Here is a 27,933-nt window from a genome sequence, read left to right on the forward strand (position 1 = left end):
TGGGTCTGTTGTTTCTGGTGGAGACAGTAAGGAGCCTCCAGTAAAAACACAAAGGGGCACCGGATTTGGGTTTAACCACTTCTGGAGCCCAGCTTCCTTTTCTGAAACAATATCTTATACTGGGCAGTCTTAAATGTTGTTGTTCTACACGTCACAAACTCGATTCCCACTTCCAGTTTTCTGCCACTGCTGTGCTTGGGATTGTGAACTAATTGCCTGTCTCCAAGTCGGCAACAATTCAAACAAACTTTTGTATATACCAGTAATAGTAGCCCACCAGCTATAAAGACGAGTGTAATTCCATGATGGTTTGGGGTTTTGGGATACTCCTTTGGCTTCAGAGGTATGTCCCAGATATTTTATTTGATTTTGCAACAGATAACACTTACTGGGTTTGAGTTTGAGTCCAACTGACTCAGTGGGAAAATTTCTCATCTACATGTTGAAGGCTTTCTCCACAGGTTTTGGAGAATGTGATAATATCATCCAAATAGATAAGAACTAAGTAAAAATGAAGGTCTCCTAAGCAGTGCCCTATTAACCTTTCAAAACCATTGTGAGTATTAATTAAACCAAAAAGCATTCAAATTAACTCAAACAAGTCCATGGTAGCTATAAAGACAGGCTTTTCATGATCATCCTCCTTGACCAGCATTTGCCAGTATCCTCTTATTAAATCCAAGGTAGAAAAGAAACAGGCCTTCCCTGGGGACCTTAAAGACCTCTCTACCTTGGGTAACAAGTAGGCATCCTGATGAAGACAAGTATTCAGAAGCATAACAAATAAAATGGTGTTACGCTAATATCAGTAGTACTAAGGACACAATAATTCGAAGAGTGGGGGAACAGAAAAAATAACCCCAAAACAGAGGTGATAAGTATAAAGGCCTGAATCCAGACCTAATTAGGTGAAATATGAACTGTGACAAACACAACATGAGTAATAATCAGCAAGTGAACATAAATAATAGATAAAAATGTGAAGGCCTGAACCCAGATCAAACTTAGTGCAATATAGATTGTGATGAAATACAACGTGAACAATAGTCAACAAGTGAACATAAATAATGTATTCAACATAATAGGACTAACACGTCCTAAATAAATGTGCGCAAAACACCATGCAAAGAAAACTGTGCCAAAATCAAATGGCAAAAAATATATGCAAAATTAATCATACAAGGATCATGAAACTATAAACGCATCATAAATAATACATAAAAATGTAAAGGCCTGAAACCAGACTAAACTAAGTGCAATATAGATTGTGATGAAAACAACGTGCACAATAATCAACATGTGAACATAAATAATGTATTCAACATAATAGGACTAACACGTCCTAAATAAAAGGCACAAAAAGCGTCGTGACAAGAAAACTGACAACATCAAAAAGCAAAAAAATATATGTGCAAAACAAATCATACAAGGTGCATGAAACTAAAATGCACCTTATAATCAAGATTGATGCCAGTGAAAAACGCACAGTGGAAATAAATGTGCGTCAATAAGCACAAAAAATAATTAAAGCAACGTGACATATAACAAAGAACGAGTGACCATCGAAATAAACATAAGTGATCATCAAATCAGCATAAAGTCCATGTAAATAGACCGCCAACTCCAAACAAAGCAACTATGTGAAATGAATGATAAATCCGTCACCGGCTAAAATGCCTCCTCACCTCCACGCCAAGACCCCAAGGGGCCACACAGCTTTCAGGCCTCACACTCCCAGGACCCTTAATAGATATCCAAGATGATAGAATCACACCGATCACAGGAATATGGCCTTCCTCACCGTATGACCGTAGTGATTTCAGTAGTGTTGAACCTGGTAATCATTTTCACAGGAACATCAGCCGGCTCAGACGCACCCCAGAGGAAAAAGAGAGAGTACCCCCATAGTGTAGTAATTTTAAAGCAAAAACTTTAATGGAGAAATGCCAAATGAACACTTACATCACATCAGTTGAATTCAGGCCTCAAACACATGCATTGATATGGGTTTATACTTCCAGGGTGTACCAAAATGGCAGCGACCACCACCACGCACCGCTAATAGACCTATGCGTTACGTCACTGTCCCGTGACTTCATCAGGGTCCATCAGGGACATTCAGAAGCATAAACCACCCTCTTTTTTTTCAAACAAAAGCTACTGGAACACACAAGGAACTACAGGCCCTCCGATTACACCACCCTCCAACATCTTCTGGAGTACGTCTTTGACCTCATTACAGAGAGCAGGGAGAATATTCTTTTTTTTTTTTTATTCAAATATTTATTAAATTTTCACATTTATAATTACATATAAAAAGAGAAAGGAAAAAAGAAAAAAAGAAAAAAAAACAGGGGAACATGAAAGAAGAGCATAATGCATTTCATCTACATTCTCATATAATATTTTTACTCTTATTTTCTTTCTGTTACCTCCTTTTTCTTCCTTTCCCTTCCCTCTACCCTTATGCCCTACCCCATCCCTCCTCCCTCCCACTCTGCATTTTTCTCTTACTTCCATCTATATAAAATTAAGAATCTTCTCCTGGCATTTCTTCATATATATTCCTATGGTGTACAAAATCTTCCCATTTTTCCCATCTCCTGTTATATATCTCCATCTTATCTTCCTGGGTATAGTATAGTTTCTCCATCCTACTAATCTGATTTACTCTTTCTACCCAATCCTTCTCTTTCGGAACTTCCAAGCTATGCCAGAATTTGGGTATCAACCCCTTCGCTGCGTTCACAAAGTACCATATACCCGAGTTTTTATATTTATTCACTGGTAAATCTGTTTTATGTAGTAAACACACTTGTGGGTCTAATCCTATCTTTATTCCTGAGATTTTCTCAATTAAGTTGACTGTTATCTTCCAAAAATTTTGTATCCTTGGGCACTCCCACCAGATGTGAAACCATGTACCAATCTTTCCACAACCACGCCAACACTCTTGTGTTTTCTCTATATCTATTTTGTGCTCTAGAATTGGTGTAATGTGCCATCTTACTAAACTTTTATAGTTTACCTCCACCTCTCTCATACTAGTGTTCTCGTGCGTGAGTCTATATATCTTCCTCTGTTTATCCTCATCTATCTCCACTCCTAAATCCCTTTCCCATTTTTCTATATAGCTTGGTTTTAATTCCGTAGCTAACTCGGTAAGAATTTTATAAATTTTTGCCGTGCCCCGTTTTCCGTCTCCCCGTGATTCCAGTAACCTCTCAAACATGTTCCACTCCTTTCTCCCTCTTATGGGTTTCGGAAGACTCTCAACAAAGTGATTTAATTGGTGATATTTCCACTCATCAATCTTAATAAAAAGTTCCCTTCCACTCTTTTTTAAGTCTTTCAATGTTTTCAACTTCTTTCCGTCCATAATATCTCTTAGTTGAATGTCTTCCTTTTTAATCCATTTTCCCATACTCCCTTCAATACCTGGTGGGAAGTATTCTATATTCCTTAGTGACATTAATTGTGAATTAAAATCCCAGTGCATATACTTGTGTAAATTATCCCAAACCCTTAAAACGTTCAATGTAAACACGCTCGTGGTTTCTTTTAAACCTCTATATTGTGTTGGTGCCCATATGTTTCTACTCAGGTCAACTCCGCTCAAGTCATTCTCTATCTTTACCCATCTTTTCCCCCTTTTATTGTGTGTCCAATCATAAATTCTTGCTAAAACTACAGCATTATAGTATCTCCCAAAGTCTGGCACTCCCAGTCCCCCTCTCTCTTTTCGTCTACTTATCAAATCATACGATATTCTAGGTTTTTTATTTTTCCATATAAATTTTGTTATCATCCTTTTAATTTCTTTAAAAAATGCTTCTGGGAGTTTTATTGGGATCATTTGATATTTATACAAAACTTTGGGTACAATTATCATTTTTATCAGATTTATTCGTCCTAACCAGGAGGGGATTCCTCCTCCCAATTTCTTCAGTTCCTCCTTAATCTCGTTTAAAAGGGAAATATAATTTAATTTATACAATTTTGAATATGAAGCAGAAAGTTTGACTCCTAAATATTTTATCTCTCTATCTCTCCATGTAAAAGGGAATTCTTTTTTTATCTTTTCTTTCTCACCATTCGGGAGATTTATATTCAAGATCTCAGTTTTTGTCAGGTTGATTTTTAGGTTTGATATTTCTCCATATTCCTTTAAGCTTTTCATTAAATTCGGGAGTGTTATCCTAGGATTACCCACATAGAACAACAGATCGTCTGCAAAAGCTGCCACCTTATGTTCCGTTTCCCCTATTTGTATTCCCTTTATATCTGCATTCCTCCTAATTGTTTCTAGTAAGGGTTCCAATGTTAACACATACAACAAAGGGGACAGTGGACATCCCTGTCTAGTGCCATTTGACATCCTTATAGGTGCCGATTTTTCACCATTGACCAAAATAACCGCGGATGGCATTTTATACAATTTTCCTATCCATTCCCTCATTCTACTACCTACCCCCATGATCTCTAGGGTGTCCATCATAAAGCTCCAGTTTACTCTATCAAAAGCTTTTTCAGCGTCGATCGAGAGAATCACTGCCGGGGTTTTCCCTTTCTTAGCTTTCTGGATCAACAACAGAGTTCTAATTCCGTTATCTCTACCCTCCCTCCCTGACACAAAGCCAACCTGATCTCCCTGGATCCATTCTGGCATTAAGTCTTTGATCCTATTTGCTAAGACCTTCGCATATAACTTTGTATCTACATTTAGGAGTGCAATTGGCCTATAACTTGAACATTGAGTAGGATCCTTCCCTTCCTTGTGTATAAGTGTTACATGAGCTTGTAGGGATTCCTGTCTAATCTCCATTTCTCCCCCCAGGGCATTCATATATTCCTTCAACTTTGGTATCAATAGTTCACTATATTTTTTATAGTACCTCACGGTGTATCCGTCCGGGCCAGGACTTTTCCCCACCTTAGTGTCTTTTAGTGCTATTTTTATTTCCCAGGGAGAATATTCTGATACCTTTACCTTACAAGGGCTATTTCACTGGTTTGTATGGAATGGTCAAGTGCCATGGAGCACCCACAGTCCTCAGGCCCTCTGGAAAACACAAGTTCATGCTTCAGTACAAGTTACTGCATCTGCCTTTGTTGCACAGTTGCCCTAAGAGCTGCTACAATTGAGTGTCAGACACATTTTTAATGGTACATAATCGTAGTCTGCAGCATAATATGCGCAAGACCCAGGATAACCAAATTACCTGAAACTTTGCCTTGCTGAATGATGGCCAGTTTTCTAAGTATCAATGATATGTCTTTTGCTTCAAGGCTCTGCTATGGTGTTATCATTACTATAGTCCCTTTTAATTTTTTTTCTATTTCTCACTTGAATGGGAAACATGCTCTTCATGGGGAAGCAATGAAAAGTTTTGTGAGGGGGCAAACATACCATTCCAACTTTTCAGTTGAAGTGGCTTGCTTCTGGAGTGCTTGACAGGTGTTAAAAAGACTCTGTAAGTAGTCGTGTTTCAATTGAGTTCTAGAATACATCCGTGGTCATGTTGAAGCCTCCCAAAGAAGCCTTAGGAAATGCAATTTTCACAAGAAGTTCATGCCTAGAACAAAAAGGTTGTCTGGGAAAGTAGAGCAATAGTTACTACGACTCCCATTTAATCACTGTGACGGGAGTGACTTTTGGGGGTGGGGGGAACCCTATCTCAGTTCCTCCTGTTCCTTTTATATCTAAGGCACCCTGTGCCTGTTAGGAGTACAGGGTGAAATGTTCTAATATTGGTGTGGGGATTGTTCATTGTTCTCTGCCATGTGGCTGCATGCCATCGTTCTAGCAAACTATTATGGGATGTAATGTTTGTGTATTGGGGTGGGGGGTTGTTCATTGTTCACTGCCATGTGCTGCATCCCTTTGTTCTATTGTGTGTCTTGGTTTGGTGGGGGGTGTTTCCGGAAGCCCTTCCCCCTGAGGGGATGACTTGCTGATGTGTTTCCTGTTCCTGGTTGTATTTCCCCTCCCTGTGTATATATCTTGTGTTTGTGTTAAAATAAAGCAGTTATTATTATACAGGATTTATATAGCGCCAACAGTTTGTTCAGCGCTTTAGATTTGACTTCATGTCTTAAGAAGAGTCTGGTGCTGTCTATTTCCTGCATGAAATACCCTAGCGCAGTCGGGGACCAGTTCCGTTACAATCACGTTTCACTGAAAACTTTAATTCTCAGGAATGTGTACACCTGCCTTCAACGCTATCCAGGGAGAGTCCAAAGTCTACGACTATTCACAATGTTGTTGATAAAAGGCATAGTCCATAGTAATAACCTCAGATCCAGTAGCTATCAAACAGCATTCTGGTCAACCATTCATAACTGCTGTTGCTACCAGACAACAAGCAGCCACTTTAGTAGAGGGCTAGATAGTGTACTCATCACAGTTTGTCCCTTTGTCATGGGAATCTCTAGTTTAAAGTTTGTGCATTGATGAAGCTTGGCCCTGCTTTGCCCACAATTATTGGAGCTAATGATTTGTTTAACAATTTGACAGCATTCTCCACTACAGATAACTCAAGAAGTTACTTGGATTACGGTGAGACGTACTTGACATTACATCTATTATAGAGATGAATGTGACTAACTGTAGTCATGGGAAAAAGTGAGTGCCCTTTACTTGAATCACAAAAATGTTCTTCAATATGTATTCTCAGAGGACGTATTGTAGAGCCAACATATTGTAAACGACAACTTGTGTAGTAAATAAGGTTGGTTGTTATTTTATATTGTTTTCCTTTTGATGTATTTTTTTGTATTGTTTTTGATATGTAGGTCTAATTGACTAAGCACATGCATCATTTAGTGGTGATCACTCTTCCTTTTGCATTGGATGTAACAGATGATGGCTATCTTCTATGATTGGCCCTTAAGGGAGTGATAGACTATGAGTAAGGTCTTGGTTGACTGAAACACGTTAGTGTCTTCTGGTATGTTTTTATACTCTGCATTCATATAAAGTTTCTACAGTTCATCCTCACCTTGTTGCCGATCCTATATGATTGACTTATGAGCCCCAAAAGTGTCCAGCAGTGGCGCCTATCAGTGTCCAGCAGTGCCACCCATCAGTGCCCAGCAGTGTCACCCATCAGTACCACCCCACAGTGCCACCCATCAGTGCTGCCCGTCAATGCCGCCAGTCAGTGGCACCAGTAGTGCCACCTATTGGTGCCCATCAGTGCAGCATCAGTGCCTCCTTATCAATTCCCACCAGTACCGCCTCATCAGTGCAGCCTATCAGTGCTGCCTATTAGTGCCACCTCATCCGTGTCCATCAGTGCTGCCTATCAGTGCCCATCAGTGCTGTCTATCAGTGCAGCCTCATCAACGCACATCAGTGAAGGAGAAAATGTACCCGTTTGCTAAATTTGATATTAGAAACAAAGAAAATTTTTTTTTCCCATTTTTTGCTCTTTTTTCATTTATAGTGCAAAAAATAAAACACCTAGCGGCGATTAAATACCACCAAAAGAAAGCTCTATTTTTGTGAAAAAAATATAAAAATTTCATATGGGTACAGTGTTGCATGACTGCACAATTGTCATTCAAAGTGCGACAGCACTGAAAGCTGAACATTGACCCGGGAAGGAAGGGGTAAATGTGCCCAGTAGGCAAGGGGTTAAACATGATGAAAAAGTCAACAATTTCCATGAGGTATACTTACATTTTCACGTGGCTATACTACTCACCTACCTTTACCTTGATGCGTCTTCTCAGAACTTGACAGTCTTTGAACACGTGGTCTTGGTGTCTCTTTAGCCTTTACCACCCCCCCCCCCCCCCTCTTCTTTCCTAAATTACCTTTAGACAGGTCTTATTTATGGTGCTAAGGGAATAATTGGAGTCCACACAATCGGAATATAATGAAAAATAATAAATTGATAATTCATTCATTCTTACAAAACTGTCCTAACAAGCTGAAAGAATTCAATGCCATAAAGAATGTTTCCAATGCTAGATAAATTGGTTCTTGCCCACTAGGCTAGCCCTAAAGTAGAATTCCAGGCTAGATTTAACTATGCTTAAAAGGGCTCCCACCTACTTTCTAACTCCAATACTAACTATCCTATAGAAAGAAGATGTTTATACTTACCTATTCGCAAGGTGCTCCAGTTTGGTTATGTGATTGGCTCCCAGCGGCCGGCTTCAGGGGAGAGAAGGGACAGCCGACAATGAATGCCCATTCCGTCTGTTGTCGGCGCTCTTTCCTCTTCCCTGGGGAGATCACGTGACCTGGCCAGAGTGGTCTGGGAATAGGTAAGTATAAGCATCTTCCTTACACAGGGTAGATAGTGTAGGAGTGAGTGGAAGCGGTTTTAAGCTTTGTTAGATCCAGTCTGGAATTCCACTTTAAACCACCTCTTCATAGACCAAGAATTGTACCTGGCAATAAAATAGTGTCTGGAACATCATTTGTGGACACGCTTATATAGAATGTATTGTTTCATGTGTATATATTATACTATAGACATTTATGTTACTCACCTTTCCTGATATTATTTTGGATAATCTTCCATATTTCATCTTTACCTATTGCTTTAAGAGCCTCTTTGATCATTTGTGGTCCATGTCTTTGAGTGTAATGCTTGAAGATGAAGTCAACTATGTCCTCCAAAGATTTATCTTTAAGATTATTTATGGAAATTTGTTCACATCCACGTGGAGGATTTGTACAACAAAGAGCATTCTTAAATTCTCTGAAGCTTTCTTCGTCCATATCTCTAAGGCCCTTGACTAATATATTTTGTTTTAACATATTTAGGCAGCTAGATAGTGATGAACTCTGATAATTAGGAAACAAAATAAAATTACAAAAATGATTAGCATATCATAGTTACAATAACATTAGCATAAGGTACTTCTTAGTCAAACATTAATTAACTTATAAGCGTATGAGCAATAATCCCTATAGCAACCAAACAAACCAACAAAGTCATTGTTACATGTGAAAGACAAAACTAATTTTCCTTTAGTTGCAGACTTTAGGCATGCTACACAAAAAAAACCAAAATGTTATCATTGTACACAGGGCATGTGTCAGGAATGGACTGGCCAGCAATGGTGGAACTCACCTGCCTTATGAGCTGCAGTACCAGGGCTTGCCAGCGGGTGCTCCCAGCAATCAGAGACTCAACCTTGCAGCCAGTCAAACACCTGGAACTGATTATACTGGTGTATTTAAGGGATGGCCAGACCTGCAGACTCTGCCTTGGTGTGTGTTTCTCCTGGGCCCTGTATCCTGTTCCTGCTCCCTGTTCCTGTTCCTGCTCCCTGTTCCTGTCTGATTCGTTGCTGACCCTGCTCTGATCCCTGGCTTTGTCTGACCATTCTCCTGCTCCTGATCCCTGGCTTGTCTGACCATTCTCCTCTGCCTGACCCCCTGTACCACGCTGCCCGCTACCTGCTGAACCTGGCTTGTGACCCCGACCATTCTCCGCTTGCTCCCCCTGTACCTACCTGCCTGATTGAGATTGACCCGGCCTGCCTGACGACGCTTGCATTGTATATATTGTTATCTGTGGGTGGTTGGTTTGGTTTGTTTGCACTGTATTATGTTTTAGTATAGCACTGCGTTTATGTTTGTATTGTTAGTGTTAATAAATTATATTGTTTATAACATATCTGAAGTCTGCGTTTCCCTGCGTCAGTCACACACCTCTGGTCATACCCAGGAGCCCTGACAGCATGTGTAGCACATCCTGTCTCTCTGTGCTGCTTCTGGGACCCCCAGTGTACAACAATTGTCAGCTTTGACTAATCCAAGCTGGCTTTACTGTATACTCAGAGAAGAAAATGATAAGAAGTCTGAATCAGTGTATATGACTAACACTGCTCCAGACCACCATTATACAAAGATACAAAGTAACGTATTTTTACTTTTGTATCATTCTGTTCATTCATCTACAGATCAGAGTGATGAACTTAGATCTGCAAATGATGTTAATTAAAGCAACCTAATAATATATATAAAATGCAGCGCTAAAATGACACAAAAGGGGTTTATTTACTAAAGCTGGAGAGTCCAAAATCAGACTCCCTTCTGCATAGAAACCAATCAGCTTCTAACCTCAGCTTGTTCAATGAAGCTTTGGCAATGAAACCTGGAAGCTGATTGGTTTCTATGCAGAAGGGAGTCTCATTTTGCACTCTCCAGCTTTAGTAAATAAACCCCAAAGTGACTGAAGTGAGTGCTTCCTTGCGCTGAAAGTGATAACAATGAATTTTAAAATATTATCGTATAAATAGGTGAATAAATACATCAGTAAAAAGTGACTTTGGTGTATAATGAATTATTATGACATATATTTAGGAACGTCAAAAAAAGTCCAAAAGTAATCCGTGCTCGTGATATCCGTGATAAGAACCAGTAATGTGATTGCACTCACCAGAAGCGCAATATTAAAGCGCATGTATATGTTATCCTCTGTGGTCATCTGGGTATGGGCAAGAATAATGGAATCATCTGGCACACAATCAGCATACAAGGCAACTCCAAACCTCTCTTACAGAACCCTCTCAGCATCCAGGAACAGCTCCTTAATACTCCATCACCACCGAATAATACAGCTCAAAATAAAGATATCTCCACCTTTTGAGGCTCGTTATTAACAAGCCAGAAACAATAAAGGGCTGATAGTGTAGTAGTTTATTTAAATCAGTGAGCAGAAAATGTAAAACAAAGGATGGCTGTCAGCACTCATTCTTATGAGAAATCAAAATGGCCACCGGCATTCCATGCGGCCTCTGCGGCGTGATGTCAATGCAGCAAGGCTCCTCCTACGGATTACTTTTGGACTTTTTTTGATGTTACTAAATATATGTCATAATTAGAGATGAGCGAATCGAATCAGGCGAAGTGGAATTCGTTTCGAATTTCAGGAAAAATTCGATTCGCAGCGAATCCGAATTTTTGCCAACTTCGGATGGTCAAATCGAATTTTTCCTGATCGGCCGTTTTCATCCCTTCTACAGCCGGCAAAAGTGTCCCTGCAGAGAGCTCCGCTATTTCTGACAGCTGTCTGACAGTTCTTTCACATTTCCAGCGGTTGAAACATTGTATGTATTTGTTTCCATTTAGGATACAGATGTTTTTATTAGGAAACAAATAGATACAATGTTTCAATCGCTGTAAATGTGAAAGAACTGTCAGAGAACTGTCAGAAATAGAGGAACTCTGCAGAAACACTTTTTGCTTTACTGGAATTATTCTTATTTTCATTCTTCTTCTTCTTATTTTCATTCTTCTTTTCTTTCTTTTCATTCTTCTTTTCATTCTTCTTCTTATTTTCATTCTTCTTCTCATTCTTTTCATTCTTCTTTTCATTCTTCTTATTTTCATTCTTTTCATTCTTCTTGTCATTCTTTTCATTCTTCTTTTCATTCTTTTCATTCTTCTTTTCATTCTTCTTCTTTTCATTCTTCTTCTTATTTTCATTCTTTTCATTCTTTTCATTCTTCTTTTCATTCTTTTCATTCTTCTTTTCATTCTTCTTCTTCTTTTCATTCTTCTTTTCATTCTTTTCATTCTTCTTTTCATTCTTCTTATTTTCATTCTTCTTTTCATTATTTTCATTCTTCTTTTCATTCTTTTCATTCTTCTTTTCATTCTTCTTATTTTCATTTTTCTTTTCATTCTTTTCATTCTTCTTTTCATTCTTCTTCTTCTTTTCATTCTTCTTTTCATTCTTCTTCTTATTTTCATTTTTCTTTTCATTCTTTTCATTCTTATTTTCATTCTTCTTCTTCTTTTCATTCTTCTTTTCATTCTTTTCATTCTTCTTTTCATTCTTCTTCTTATTTTCATTCTTCTTGTCATTCTTTTCATTCTTCTTTTCATTCTTCTTCTTATTTTCATTCTTTTCATTCTTTTCATTCTTCTTTTCATTCTTCTTCTTCTTTTCATTCTTCTTTTCATTCTTTTCATTCTTTTCATTCTTCTTCTTCTTCTTCTTCTTCTTCTTCTTCTTCTTCTTCTTCTTCTTCTCATTCTTTTCATTCTTCTTCTTCTTCTTCTTCTCATTCTTTTCATTCTTCTTCTTCTTCTTCTTCTTCTTCTTTTCATTCTTTTCATTCTTCTTCTTTTCATTCTTCTTCTTCTTCTTCTTCTTTGGCCCCGTGACTGCCCAAATGAGTGAAGTGTGCGGTGATTCTAAGATCGACGGCACTCATCTGCATGTCATACTGACTGACAGTATTATTTCTCTTCCCCAGCAGACTCCAAGGGCATTTAAATTAAAGGTACAGTGTTCTGCACTAATATAAAGGCTCTCTGAAGCCTAGAAACCCTTTTTTATAAGTAAAATTCGCAGCGAATAAATTCGAATCGAATCGAATTTTTTCGGAAAATTCGGCGAATCAGGCGAATCGAATTTTTGAAAAATTCGCTCATCTCTAGTCATAATAATTCATTATACACCAAAGTCACTTTTTACTTATGTATTTATTCATCTATTTATACGTCAATATTTGACGGTACACTTTATATTCATTGTTATCACTTTCAGCACAAGGAAGCGCTCACGTCAGTCACTTTGTGTCATTTTAGCGCTGCATTTTATATATATTATTCTGACAAGTAAAAAAAAAATTAAATATGTTTCTCTGTTTAACCCTTAGTTTACTCTAATCATCCCTAATGAACTTCTTATTCTCCTTCTCTCTTGAATTATTACTTTCCTGCAGTTTTCTTTGTTTCCATTTTATGAAGTATTAATATTTAAATTTGTTTTTGATATGTTCGTTAATATTTTTACACATTTACCATATATTTGCACATTTATATTTTTTTTAAAAAAGCCATTTTAGACAGGAAAAATTACAGAATAAAATGTAGACATTTTATTAGCAGTAACATGATTTTTTTTTAAATGGACACTGCTCGAATAAAAAAAGAAAAAGTATGTTTTGTTTAGTTTGTTGTGTTTTATTGTATAAGAATTGCAAAAAAAACCCAAATCATTGTTGCAAGACAATATCATGAAAAGAAATCCTTGTTTATATAAAAAAAAAATATATACAATGTTGTGAAAACGTATTCGCCCTTTTCCTGATTTTTAAGGGTTTTTTTTGCATATTTGTCACGCTTAAATGATTGAGATTATCAAACATTTTAATATTACACAAAGATAACCCGAGTAAATACAAAATTCAGTTTTTAAATGAAGATTTAATTTATTAAAGGGAAAAAAGCTGTCCAAACCTGCTTGGCCCTATGTGAAAAAGTAAATGCCCCCTAAACCTAATAACTGTTTGTGCCACCCTTAGTGGAAACAACTGCAATCAAGCATTTGCGAAAACTAGCAATGATTCTTTCACATCGCTGTGGAGGAATTTTGGCCCACTCTTCTTTACAGAATTTTTTTTCATTCAGCCACATTGGAGGGTTTTCAAACATGAATGTTCTGTTTAAGTCATGCTACAGCATCTTAGTTGGATTTAAGTCCAGACTTTGAGTAGTCCACTCTAAAACCTTAATTTTGTTTTTTTAGCAACTCAGAGGTGGACTTGCTAGTGTGTTAGTGATTGTTGTTCTGCTGCATAACCCAAGTATGCTTGAGCTTGAGGTCATGAACTGATGGCTGGACATTCTCCTTCAGGAGTTTCTAGTAGAGCATAGAATTCATGGTTCCATCAATTATGACAAGTCATCCACATCCTGAAGTTGCAAAGCAGCCCCAGACCATTACACTACCACCACCATGTTTCACTGTTGGTATGATGTTCTTTTTATGAAAGGCTGTGTTAGTTTTAATGCCAGATGTAACGGGACACACACTTTCCAAAACGTTCAACTTTTGTTTCTTCAGTCCACAGAATATTTGCCCAAAAGTCTTGGAGCTAATCAAGATGTTTTTTGCCAAATGTGAGATGAGCCTTTGTGTTCTTTTTGGTCAGCAGTGGCTCTTGCCTTGGAACTCTCCCATGGAGGCTATTTTTGCCCAGTCTCTTTCTCATTGTTGAATCATGAACACTGACCTTACCTGAGGCATGTGAGGCCCGCAGTGCTTTAGATGCTGTTCTGGCCTCTTTTATGACCTCCTGGATGAGTCATCATTGTGCTCTTGGAGTAATTTTGGTATGCCGCCTACTGCTGGAAAGGTTCACCACTGTTCCAAGTTGTCATTTATGTTCATTTGTGGATAATGGCACTTACCATGGTTCACTGGAGTCCCAAAGCCTTAGAAATGGCTTTGAAATCCTTTCCAGACTGGTACATGTAAATTATTTTGTTTTTCCTGTGTTCTTGAAATTCTTTAGATTGAGGCATGATGTGTTGCTTTTTTAGATCTTTTAGCATGCTTCACTTTGTCAGACAGCTTCTATTTAAGTGATTTCTTGATTCAACAGGTCTGGCAGTAATCAAGCCTGGGTGTGGGAACTGAAATTTAACTCAGCTTTCCCAAAAAATGTGGTAAATCACAATTCATTCATAATTTAGCAAGGGGGAGGGGGGATTACTTTTTCACATAGAGCCTGGCAGGTTTGGACAGCTTTTTTCCCTTAATATATTAAATCATAAGTTAAAAAATGCATTTTGTTTTTAATTGGGCTATCTTTGTGTAATATTAAAATTTGTTTGATGATCTGAAGCATTTAAGCGTGACAAAAATATAAAAGCCAGGGGTACTTTTTTTACAGCACTGTATGTATTACCTTGTTATCTTTAGTAATGACAAAGTTATCATCGAATAAACAAGTCCATAGCAGAAGTGTAAAAATTTCTCTGGTCCATAGATGGTGAAAAGGTGTGACAGGAGAAGTGGTTATGTGAAAAAAGAAGGTTGTTGATATGGGCAAGGTTTCTGCAGTTTTCAAAATAAGAAATCTTAAACCAATTTAACAATACATCCTAAATTCAAACTACCTGTTTTGCCCACAGCCTCAATCAGATTATAGATTTCAAATTTACAACTGTAATGGGGAAAGAATTTCAGATATCAAGAGAGTTACATTTTAGAGGGCAACCTGTAATAACAGTATAAATAACATTTTCATGCACAGATATAGTATTAAATTGCTCTGCTCCCCTGGGGACAAAGTGCATGTGGTACTTTCGTAGGTGTTGTCTAAAGCTAGCTATGAGGTTGGATAAGGCACCACTCCTCCCTCCATGGGCATCCAACAACACAGCAAGCAAGGAGACAACTGCACTTTTCTCCATCTCCCAGCAGCTGGGACAGGCATTCCAGGTATGTGGACAAGCACACAACCTAAACAGGGACATTTTTTATACAAGCCAGAGTATGAACGACTATTAATGCCCCTGATGTGCATTGGCAATACAAATGTACAAACAATAAACATATCTGTGATCAAGACTAATCTGCTGCTTTTTGTCTCTGACGGTTGAAATCTTCAACCTGAAGCTGAATGCTCACTATATTTCAACACTTACATCTCTGATAGAGACACAATGCAACATGTGCCCTCCCAACACTGAAACAATTGGATTTTTGGCTTACCTGTAAAATCCATTTTCTTGGAGTACATTACGGGACAAAGCGCAGCTTTACTAATTCTCACCTATAGGTGATGGGACACTGGCAAAAAAGACAGGAAGTCCCCTCCTAGTCCTAGGTAAAACCTCTAGGAAGAGCTTCAGTTTTGTAGCAAGACATAGACCATGATACAAAAGAAAGGGATCTCTGTGTCCCATGATGTACTCCAAGAAATAAATTTTACAGGTAAGCCAAAAATCCAATTTTCTTTATTGTACATCATGGGACACAGAGCAGCCTTATCAATCCTCACTATCAGCGATGTTCAAAAGCACTGCATATGAAGGGAAGGCAACATGGTACTAAACCTTTAGAGCTCGAAAAAAACAAGGTAGTGTCCTCAGCTACTCTGGCATCTACCTGGTAAAAATGTTTAAAAGTATGAACTGAAGACCAGGTAGCGACTTTGCAAACGATCTGCCGAAGCTTGATGAAAGGTGGAATCTTGTCAAACCATCAAATTTGAGTAATAGGCTGATGAATCAATGGAAGGGTTCAAATAGGGTCAAAAGGAAATCCCATGGGGTTAAACGCAGTTTGTCCAGAGAAGCAATATGTGTGACACCCTGCACAAATGCATGCACCAAGGAATAAGAAACAATTGGTCTCCACAATACTACTAAGGCAGAAATCTGACCCTTGACTATACTCAAGGACAGCTGCAAACCAACCCCTGTTTGGAGAAAAGCCAAGATATGGCTCATAACTTACTTGAAAGAATGATGTTTCCTTGCCTCACACTAAGAAATTAAAGATTTCCAAGTCCTGGCTTTCAAAAGAGTAGAAATAACAGAATCCACTGTCTCTCAAGCCATGCTGTTAAAGCCAGCAACCCTAAAGAAGATCAGACTTTGCAACAGGAAGTGGGGATGATTTTGAAGGACCCAAGGGTTGTCCACTGACATGTTTATAATGTTGGAATACAACACTCTCCTGTACCAAGCTGGAGCAATCAGAATCACAAGTATTCCTTCCACTCAGATCCTGCAATGTAGACATGGCAGAAGCTGTAGCGTAGGGAAGGCATAAATGGGGGAACTGGTCTCATGGTGCCACCAGCGTATTCACCGTGAACACCTGAGGATCTCAGATGAACAGACATGACAGATGAACCTGTCCAGTTTTGCACCAAACCTGGATGAGAGAAGTCCACATCTGGTGGGCCCCATCACTAACAGATCTCCTGAAATACCTTTGGGTGAAAAGCCTATTTGCTGACAGCTGAGAAAATCAGCCTGCCAATATTCCACTTCTGGAATGTGAACTATGGAAAGAGTGGAAATATGAATCTCCACCCAGGACAAAATGAGAATCACCTGATTTCATGTCTCTCCTTGATTATTTGTGAATGCCATGGCCATGGCATTGTTGGACTGAACCCTTACAGGGAGACCCTACAAGTGCATCGCCCAATGCATGAGCAAAAGGCCAATCACCTGTAGTTCTAGAATATTGATAAACATTGATAAGAAACAAACTCTCCTGTGGACACAAATTTTAGTAAATTGACCTGTACTTGTATTATGGCAAAGAGAGGTGATACCACAGGTGTTTGATTACTGGAATTTGTTTTACTCACCTTTCTGAAATCTTTCTCAATCAACATTTTTATATTGTTTTCTTTCATATGTGCAAGAACTTTTCTGACCGTTGCCCGTGCATGTCTTATAGTATGACAGCGAATTATGAGGTCAACCATATCTTCTACAGATTTATCTTTAACATGTCTTGTCTGAATTTTGCCTCCCTTAAGAGGTGGCTTTAATAAACAAAGAATTTCTTTAAATCTTGCTATGCCATCCTCTCCCAGTGTTTTCAAATGTGTTGCCAGGATTTTTCTTGTTTCCTTTTCTGTACTGGGGTTTGGCAGAGATTTTTCTGTCTGTGAAGGTTCTGGAATAGACACATTGATGTAAGAATCTGAACAAATACAGCACAAGAATAGGTCAGTCCAACCAAAACTATTATTTTAATGTAGTAGATTGAATCCCCTCTGTCTCTAGTGCCCCAAATTGATTTCTGTGAACTCTCCTGTGTGGATTCTCACTACTACTGCTAAAGGAATCTCACCCATCTCATTGCATTCTCTATAATGTAGTATAAAATAAACATTCACAACACTGGAAACCACAGAAGGTGGGAGGAGATTAGCACAGAACCTTCTATCCATAGCTTGTGAATATGTTTGGGTAGACAAACCCTTTATTAGTATTCAATATAATACAATACATTTGGCTATTAAGAGTAAAAAATATATTTTTACAAATCTGAATTACAAGTTTTCTTACAAAAATGGAGACTAATTTATGAACCAGGGATGTTGAATACCTATCGCCCAAACTGCATGTCCCGAGCGCCGAGCAAGAAGTTTTTTTTACACATTTGGCCCTGCTGCAGGCAAGCAGCAGGGTTTAGAACCAATGGTTAGCTCTTTTGTAAAAATGACCCAAGCGGCTCCAAGAAGGGGGGGGGGGAATCCTCTCTCGCTGCCTTCTGCAGGATGTCCGGACATCTGTGGAACCCCCCTCCCGCTTGGCGGAGGCATGCTCCGGTCCAGTCCAAACCCCCGCTACCCATTATCGGAGAGCCCCATCAGTCAGAGCCAGGTGTTCTCCATGTCTAGCAGCTCTCCGTAAAAACACAATCAGGGTCGAGAGGCTATACGGAGAATATCTGGCTCTGACTGGTGGCACTTGCAGCCAACGTGCATCGGGATGGCAGAACTGGACCAGCAGGAGGCGAAACTTTTTTTTATAAATATTTTTTTATAAATATATACATATATATATATATATATATATATATATATATATATACACACACACACACACACATACACACACTTTTATTTTATTATTTTAATTTTTTTAATTAATCTTGTTATTTATAAATTGATTGTTACCTGCAGATTATTTTATGTATTAAATTCTTTTTATTGATTTTTTTTTACTTTAATAAAATATATACAATATATTTATTTATATTTTCATTTATTTTGATATTTTTATTATTTTCTATTTCTGTTTGTATTTTTTTATATTTTGTTGTTGTAATTTAATTCTTGTTATCTGCAGATATATTTTATTATTTTATTTACATTTTTTTATATATTTATTACTTTTTGCTGGTAATACTATCTGATTATTGGTATATGTAGATTATTATGTATTTTTCATTTTATTTAAATTTTTGCTTCTTTTTTACATTTTGTATTTAATTTTGTTGTTATAGTTCAGTTATTGTTATCTGCAGCCTTGTAAAGTCTAAGTCCCATCCACTGGGAGGGGACACAGAGCCTGTCCAATCCAGGATACCCGAATAACTAGCCGATGCTTCCGCTGGCTGATCATAGTGGTGGAGAAAGACGAGCACCACTTTGTCCGTCTCTATGAAATAGGAAACAGGAAGCGATGAACATACATCACTTTCCCAGATGGAAATGTCACCATTTTTAAAAATGAAAAGCATTTGATTGCACTGATCTTGATGTGATCAAATGCTTTTCAGAACAGAGGAGGGATCTGGGGTCTTATTGACCCCAGATCTCTCCATAATGTGCACTTATCACTGCCTATTGCTGTCACATTCCTTGCAATAACAATAACAGCAATTTAAGAAAATTAAAGCAACAGTGTCAAAATAAATAAATTAATAATAAAAAAAAAAGTTAAAGCACCACTGTCCCCCTGTGCTCGCACGCAAAAACGAAACCATGCGTCAGTTCCACATGCATGCAAACAGCGATTGTCACACACGTGAGGTATCACCGTGCATGTCAGATCATGGGCAGTAATTCTAGCACCAAACTTCCTGTGTAAATCTGAAGTGGTAACCTGTAAAGTCTTTAAAACGTCGATTGTTGCCATTGCATGAGCATGTGCAATTTTAAAGCATGACATGTTTGGTATCTATTTACTTGGCGTAACATCAGCTTTTATATTTTACTAAAGCTTGGGTTATGTATTGTGTTTTTTTGCATTAAAATTCCAAAATATGTATTTTAAAAAAATTGTTTGTAAACTGCTGTGCAAATACTGTGTGACATGAAAAAATTGCAAAACCCACCAATTCTTTAGGGCCTCTGCTTTAAAAAAAAATGTTTGGGAGTTCTAAGAAATTTTCTAGCAAAAAATAAAAAAAAAATAAAAGTTTAAGTCGCCATACAGCCCCTTTCCTTTTTAAAAGTCCTAGACACTTCCTAAAAGCACCTCTTCCTAGAGAAAAAACATCAACCCTTTGTATTTTCCATTCTGTGAATTTTTCTTTTTTATCAGGACAAATAGATTGTCATGAGGGACAAGTAGATTGGGACCTTAGACAAGTAGTTTCTTTCAAAATGTCCACACCCCTGAGCTACATTTTCCAACTGACAGAGTCATCATATGGTCAATACAATTTAAAAGGGATGCTGGAAAATAAAAATCCTCCTCTTTCTTTTTCTATTCCCAAAGCTTTACATAAGAAAAAGTATGTACAGTGGGCCAAAAAAGTATTTAGTCCTCCACCAATTGTGCAAGTTCTCCCACTTAAAAAGATGTGAGAGGCCTGTAATTGGCATCATAGGTAGACCTCAACTATGAGAGACAAAATGAGAAAACAAATCCAGACAATCACATTGTCTGATTTGGAAAGAATTTATATGCAAATTATGGTGGAAAATAAGTATTTGGTCACCTACAAACAAGCAAGATTTCTGGCTCTCACAGACCTGTACCTTCTTCTTTAAGAGGCTCCTCTGTCCTGCACTCATTACCTGTATCAATGGCACCTCTTTGAACTTGTTATCAGTATAAAAGACACCTATCCACAACCTCAAACAGTCACACTCCAAACTCCACTATGGTGAAGACCAAAGAGCTGTCAAACGACACCAGAAACAAAATTGTAGGCCTGCACCAGGCTGGGAAGACTGAATCTGCAATAGGCAAGCAGCTTGGTGTGAACAAATCAACTGTGGGAGCAATAATTAGAAAATGGAAGACATACAAGACCACTGATAATCTCCCTCGATCTGGGGCTCCACGCAAGATCTCACCCCGTGGGGTCAAAATGATCACAAGAACGGTGAGCAAAAATCCCAGGACCACACGGGGGGACCTAGTGAATGACCTGCAGAGAGCTGGGACCAACGTAACAAAGGCTACCATCAGTAACACACTACGCCGCCAGGGACTCAGATCCTGCAGTGCCAGACGTGTCCCCCTGCTTAAGCCAGTACATGTCCGGGCCCATCTGAAGTTTGCTAGAGAGCATTTGGATGATCCAGAAGAGGATTGGGAGAATGTCATATGGTTAGATGAAACCAAAATAGAACTGTTTGGTAGAAACACAACTCGTCGTGTTTGGAGGAGAGAGAATGCGGAGTTGCATCCAAAGAACACATACCTACTGTGAAGCATGGGGGTGGCAACATCATGCTTTGGGGCTGTTTCTCCACAAAGGGACCAGGACGACTGATCCATGTACAGGACAGAATGAATGGGGCCATGTATCGTGAGATTTTGAGTGCAAATCTCCTTCCATCAGCAAGGGCAATGAAGATGAAACGTGGCTGGGTCTTCCAACATGACAATGATCCCAAACATACCGCCCGGGCAACGAAGGAATGGCTTCGTAAGAAGCATTTCAAGGTCCTGGAGTGGCCTAGCCAGTCTCCAGATCTCAACCCCATAGAAAACCTTTGGAGGGAGTTGAAAGTCCGTGTTGCCCAGCGACAGCCCCAAAACATCACTGCTCTAGAGGAGATCTGCATGGAGGATGGGCCAACATACCAGCAACAGTGTGTGCCAACCTTGTGAAGACTTCCAGGAAACTTCTGACCTCTGTCATTGCCAACAAAGGATATATAACAAAGTATTGACATGAACTTTTGATATTGACCAAATACTTATTTTCCACCATAATTTGCAAATAAATTCTTTCCAAATCAGCCAATGTGATTGTCTGGATTTGTTTTCTCATTTTGTCTCTCATAGTTGAGATCTACCTATGATGCCAATTACAGGCCTCTCTCATCTTTTTAAGTGAGAGAACTTGCACTATTGGTGTCTGACTAAATACTTTTTTGCCCCACTGTATTTGTGGCCATGTGTCTAATTTTCCAATCTCTTTGAAATAAAATGTAGCTTTTTGAAAATGTATCCTTCTGTGTTACCAAAGCATATAGAAGCAGGCAGTAAAGTCAAACGTTGTAAATGACCGCAACACGTAAATGAAATCACGCAAACACCAAGGCCCCATTCACATCTGAGCATTTTTAGCTCAACGCTCCAAAATCACGTGCTTGAATGGTGGCTGTTGGCATGTGAGTGTTCCGGCCCCTGTAACAGAACGCCTGTCCCACCATAAGCTTCTTTTGGGATGAATTTGGACATTTCTCTCCTCATAGACTTCAATGGGAGCTCCTCAAAAATGTGCAAATCAGGTGTTTTTGTGTTCTTTTTTCCAGGCATTTTTTAACCTGTACGAACTAGCCTCCACCCAATGTTTAAAGGACAAGTTCACCTTCTTAAAAAAGAAATAAATGAACATCTTTTTTCAGGTACAAAAATGTGCACTTATTACTTTTTTACACCAGGAGCCTGGAAAGCAGATCGCGGGTGCCATGCAGGACCCCTGCACACGGATGTTGAATTTGTATCGCCTGATGCCCGGGACGTGTCATTTTTTTCAACCTTTAGCCCTGCTGCGCGCAAGCAGCAGGGCTCACCTGTCAGGTAACAGCACTTGGGCGGCTGCGCTGCCGCCCGATTACTTTCACACAGCCCGTTACAGTGCCAGCCTCCCTTGCGAACCTCCCCCCACCCTTTATGTCTCCCGGGCTCCGCTTGCCCATCTCTGGGACTGGGACTGGCTCAGTGTGCACCAGTGGCTAAAGGGGAGGGAGGAGAGCGAACATGTCTGCTCCCATCCCCTTCTTGTCCTGACCAGGAATTGACGTTATGACCTCACTTCCAGGTCCCCATTCACAGATTTCCCGGCCATGGAGGCCAAGAAAGAATGTAATGCAGTGTGATGTATACTGCATTACATTCAGGGGAGACATGCAGGGTCTCTTAGACCCTGGATGTCTTAATAAATAGAACCTGTCACCAAAAATTATTATGGAAAAAAAAAAGTTAATTAAAAAAAAATGTTTTTAATTGTAAAAAATTAACGTTACACCCAAGCACATAAAAAAAAAATTTGAGGCCCCCCACCCTCACATATACGCATGTACAAACATAAAAGCACACGCTGGGGTGCCTACGCATTAAAACATTGATTGCGATATACAAGTTACATATCGCCACACCCCAGAATGAGAATAATAATTCTAGCACCAGACCTCCTCCGTAACAATAAACTGATGATCTATAAGGGGCTTCAAAAGGTTCGCCTATAGAAAATATAGGGTTACTGAAGTTGCCATTTCATGCAAATTTAAGGTTTGACATGTTGGATATCTATTTATTTGGTGCAACCGAATCTTTTATATTATACCAAAAAATAGGGTAATTTATTGCTTTTTTGTGTCCTAAAATTAACTTAAGTGTAATTTTTACTGAAATTTTGCATTTCCTAGACCTTTGTGGTAATATCATGCAACATGAAAAATTTTATTCTCTGGGGTACCTGCTTTCAGAAAATATCTCATGTTTGGGGGTTTTGTGTAATCTTCAGGCCTAAAATAATTTTTTTAATGTGTGCAAAAAACGCAAAAATGGCTCTGACATCAAAAGGGATAAAGGTTAACCAGACACTCCCCTTTCCTGAGGAGCACCCAATCGGTGCTTATTACATTGCAAGGTCTCTCTCCTTCTTGCTAGTCCCTGGGTGCGGTGCTGGAGACAGGCAGGGGGGAGGGGAGGAGATATACAGCAAAATGTTAAAACAAATTAAATGTTTAAGTCGCCATGAAGCCCCAGACATTTCTAAAAGCACCTCAGATTTAAATACGGTTTTGGTTACATTTTTATTTTTTTTTGTCATGCGGGACAAGTAGATTGGGACCCCGATTTAGTCCCTGGAGAAGTAGTTTTTTTTTTTTTAAATTTCCACACCCGTGTATAAACACTGAAGGGAAGCTTCCTACCGTATCTGTTCACTTTGAAAAATTATTTGTTCCAGGAAAAACAAACAATTCAATTGCTTTTGTTTTAGTTTTCTGCTGTAAATGACATTTAAAGGCTAACCATACCAATGTTATTGGAAAGCTGACCTCTATACCTGCTGAATAATACTAATATAATACATGATATACTCCATGATATACAAAAAAATTGATATCAATACTATAATGACCAAATAATTATCTTCCAGAAAAATTTCCAAATATTGAAATATGCACCTTACTGCTGCTTGTGCACCTTTTTCTTCCACACGTTTCCCTTCCACATAACTTTCTATTAATGTGCTTTGATACAGCACTTTGGGAACATCCAACTTGTAATTCCCTTTTGAGGCTTTCCCTCCTTATGGAGGGTGTCAGTGATGGTGTCAGGTCAGCAGTCTTTCCCATGATTGTGATTCCTACTGAACCAGACTGAGAGACCATTTAAAGGCTCAGGAACCCTTTGCAGGTGTTATGGCTGAATGAGCTGATTAGAGTGGGACACTTTGAGCCGAGATTATTCCACCTTTTCACAATATTCTCATTTTCTGAGATTGTGGATTTGGGGTTTGGGGTTTTCATGAGCTGTAAGCCATAATCATCACAATGACGACAAATCACGGCTTGAACTATCTTGCTTTGCATGTAATGAGTCTATCGCATACCGTATATACTCGAGTATAAGCCGACCCGAATATAAGCCGAGGTACCTAATTTTACCACAAAAAACTGGGAAAAACTATTGACTCGAGTATAAGCCGGTGGTGTCAGTGGGGGGAGGAATAGTGCCCCATCGTTGGTGTCAGTGGGGGGAGGAATAGTGCCCCATCGTTGGTGTCAGTGGGGGGAGGAATAGTGCCCCATCGTTGGTGTCAGTGGGGGGAGGAATAGTGCCCCATAGTTGGTGTCAGTGGGGGGAGGAATAGTGCTCCATCGTTGGTGTCAGTGGGGGGAGGAATAGTGCCCCATCGTTGGTGTCAGTGGGGGGAGGAATAGTGCCCCATCGTTGGTGTCAGTGGGGGGAGGAATAGTGCCCCATCGTTGGTGTCAATGGGGGGAGGAATAGTGCTCCATCGTTGGTGTCAGTGGGGGGAGGAATAGTGCCCCATCATTGGTATTAGTGAACCCAATGATTGGGCACTATTCCTCCCACTGACACCAATGATACTTACCTTGCTGACCCCTGCTCCAGCCTGGGCTCGCTCGCTCCCTCCCTCTCCCATGGTACACACTTACCGGTCAGATGTCTTCCTTCTCCGGCCGCTCTCCTCCTCTTCACTCGCTCGATCTTCGCGGTGCCGCTCAGCTCCTCCTCTCCAAGCTCCACCTCCTCGCTGGTGATTGGGCGCCTGTGTGCCTCTCCTGAGCTACAGTTCCGGCGGCCAATCACTGGCGAGGATTGATCCCGGGGGTGTGTCCAGATGACAGGGACGGCATGTCATCCTGCAGACGTTGACTCGAGTATAAGCCGAGGGGGCCGTTTTTCAGCACAAAAAATGTGCTGAAAAACTCGGCTTATACTCGAGTATATACGGTATATTAGATTCACCTTTTAAGTTGCTGCACTGAAATAAATCAACTTTTGCACCATATTCTCATTTTTCGAGTTTCACCTGTGTATATTATATATATATATATATGTCATGAAATATTAAATGTTCACAATAAAATGTAATATAATACTCAACATATCATTGGATGCTAACCATATACAACATATTAAATATACAGGAAGTAAAAAGTAAAATAAAAATGCCTCCTCTACAATTTATATCACACAGTATATTACATTATAGTCTCTTCTTGCTATATCTGTAATGCAATATCATGCACACTATTACATGTAATACCTTTAACCATTTTGGGGTTTTTACACACAATCTAGTGGCTGCAGTCACCAGGATTGTAACTCTGGAGGGCGACAGAGGAGAGTGGGCACATGTCTGCTCTCCTCCCCTTCTATTTGTGACCCAGAAAGCAATGTAACTTCCGGGTAACAACTGTCACTTTCCCCAGCTAGAACAGCATACGTCAAGAGTGCAGGCATGTGAAAGTGTTGATTGCAATGCACATGTTACATATCGCCACGCACACCGGAGTGAGAGCATAATTCTAGCATAAGACCTCCTCCGTAACACTAAACTGATGACCTGTAGGGGCTTGTTGAAGTGTCAACTATAGCAAATATAGGGTACTGAAGTTTGTTGCCATTTAACAGGTGCACGCAAATCAAAGGTTTGACATGTTGGATATCTATTTACTCGACGCAACCTCATCTTTTATTTATTACCAAAAACTTGGGTAATTTATTATGTTTGTTTGCCCTAAAATTCACTTTAGTGTGTTTTTACTGAAATTTTGTATTTCCTAGACCTTTGTAATAATATTTTTTGACATTGGAACTATCACTATTTTATTCTCTGGGGTACATGCTTTCAAAAAATATATCATGTTTGGGGGGTTTGTGTAATCTTCAGACCTAAAATGATTTTTTAAACATGTGTGCAAAAAAATGCAAAAATGGCTCTGGCAGCGAAAGGGTTAAAGCATATATCACTAATTACTTATAAAACAGTTCAGGCCCATTTCTATATTTAGACTGTTAGGTGACAGAGTTTTGAGGATATACTGTATATCCATCTCTTTTCAGTCTGGGAAATGGCCACCAAACTGCCATTTCTCCAACCTACTTTTACTTCTTGGATACCACATAACTCTAGTGATGACACGCTGTGGTTCTTATACCCACTCTGTATATTATAGATAAGCTTCTCAATTCTTTCAGCTAGGATACAAGCAACATATTGGCACCCACATGAGCACTGGAATAAATCATGACACGTGTTGCTGGACATAAAATGATCTGTGTCACACCTTTTGTTAGTGGAATATGAGCTGAATCGTGTGCTTGATTTTGAAGTCTTTTTTTCCTAATCTACATCTGCCACCATTAACCACTTCCTGTCCGGACACTTTCCCCCCCTTCCAGTCCGGACACTTTCCCCCCCTTCCAGTCCGGACACTTTCACCCCCTTCCAGTCCGGACACTTTCCCCCCCTTCCAGTCCAGACACTTTCACCCCCTTCCTGTCCAGACACTTTCCCCCCCTTCCAGTCCGGACACTTTCCCCCCCTTCCTGTCCGGACACTTTCACCCCCCTTCCAGTCCGGACACTTTCCCCCACTTCCGGTCCGGACACTTTCCCCCCCTTCCGGTCCGGACACTTTCCCCCCTTCCGGTCCAGACACTTTCACCCCCCCTTCCGGTCCGGACACTTTCACCCCCCTTCCGGTCCGGACACTTTCCCCCCCTTCCGGTCCGGACACTTTCCCCCCCTTCCGGTCCGGACACTTTCCCCCCCTTCCGGTCCGGACACTTTCCCCCCCTTCCGGTCTGGACACTTCCCCCCCCCCCCCTTCCGGTCCGGACACTTTCCCCCTTTCCAGTCCAGACACTTTCCCCCCCTTCCAGTCCGGACACTTTCCCCCCCTTCCAGTCCGGACACTTTTACCCCCTTCCAGTCCGGACACTTTTACCCCCTTCCAGTCCGGACACTTTTACCCCCTTCCAGTCCGGACACTTTCACCCCCTTCCTGTCCAGGGCAATTTTCAGCTTTCAGCGCTATCACACTTTGAATGGCAATTGCGCAGTCATGCAACACTGTACCCATATGAATTTTTTTACCATTTTTTTGAGACAGATAAAGCTTTATTTTTTTAGTATTTATTTACCGCTGGGATTTTTATTTTTTTTGCTATGTAAATAAAAATGTCCAAAAATTTTGAAAAAAGTGTTTTTCTTATAAAATTTTGCAAATAAATAATCTTTCATCATAAATCTTGACCAAAACGTATTCCGTTAATTAGTTTATAACCAAAAATTACAATTTGTAAATATTTTTTTTAAATTTTTTTTATTTTTTTTTATATTATTATTTATGGGTTTTTTTTGGGGGGGGGGTTTACGTACTGTCACCCTAGCAGTACAGTGTCACCATGGTGACACTGTACTACTTGTGGGGGTGATGAAGATTTTTTTTTTTTTTACAGTGATTGCTTTTACACCCATATAGGATGTAAAAGCAATCATTTCTCTTTCTCTCTGTCTGCATTCTTGCAGCCATTGAGAACTACTGTGAGAGCTGTGATTGGTCACAGCTTGTCACATGGTACATGCTGTTGTGAATAGCCTTGTACCATGTGACCTCTGTGATCATTCACAGATTTCACACGTAGTAAGCAATAATGTCAGAAGATTGGCTTTGCCAATCAGTGATCACATGATCGGGACCTCGTACAGAGGTCCCCTCCGACGATTGGTGT

At 39.5% G+C, this 27,933-nt stretch overlaps 1 protein-coding gene across 1 annotated transcript in view; it reads right to left on the minus strand.

Moving 5' to 3' along the window:
* Positions 1-27,933, minus strand: part of LOC149443513 (uncharacterized) — a 246,550-nt gene that overhangs the window by 31,726 nt on the left and 186,891 nt on the right. The window contains exons 28-29 of the mRNA XM_089655603.1: positions 17,098-17,411; positions 8,506-8,803 (exon numbers count right to left, since the gene is read on the minus strand). Of these exons, the coding sequence (XP_089511729.1) occupies positions 8,506-8,803; positions 17,098-17,411 (612 nt within the window). The remainder of the gene's footprint in view (positions 1-8,505; positions 8,804-17,097; positions 17,412-27,933) is intronic.

This window comes from Staurois parvus, unplaced genomic scaffold (genome assembly GCF_062004578.1).
Source record: "Staurois parvus isolate SC_StPar_1 unplaced genomic scaffold, SC_StPar_1.0 ptg000854l, whole genome shotgun sequence".
Taxonomy (NCBI): domain Eukaryota; kingdom Metazoa; phylum Chordata; class Amphibia; order Anura; family Ranidae; genus Staurois; species Staurois parvus.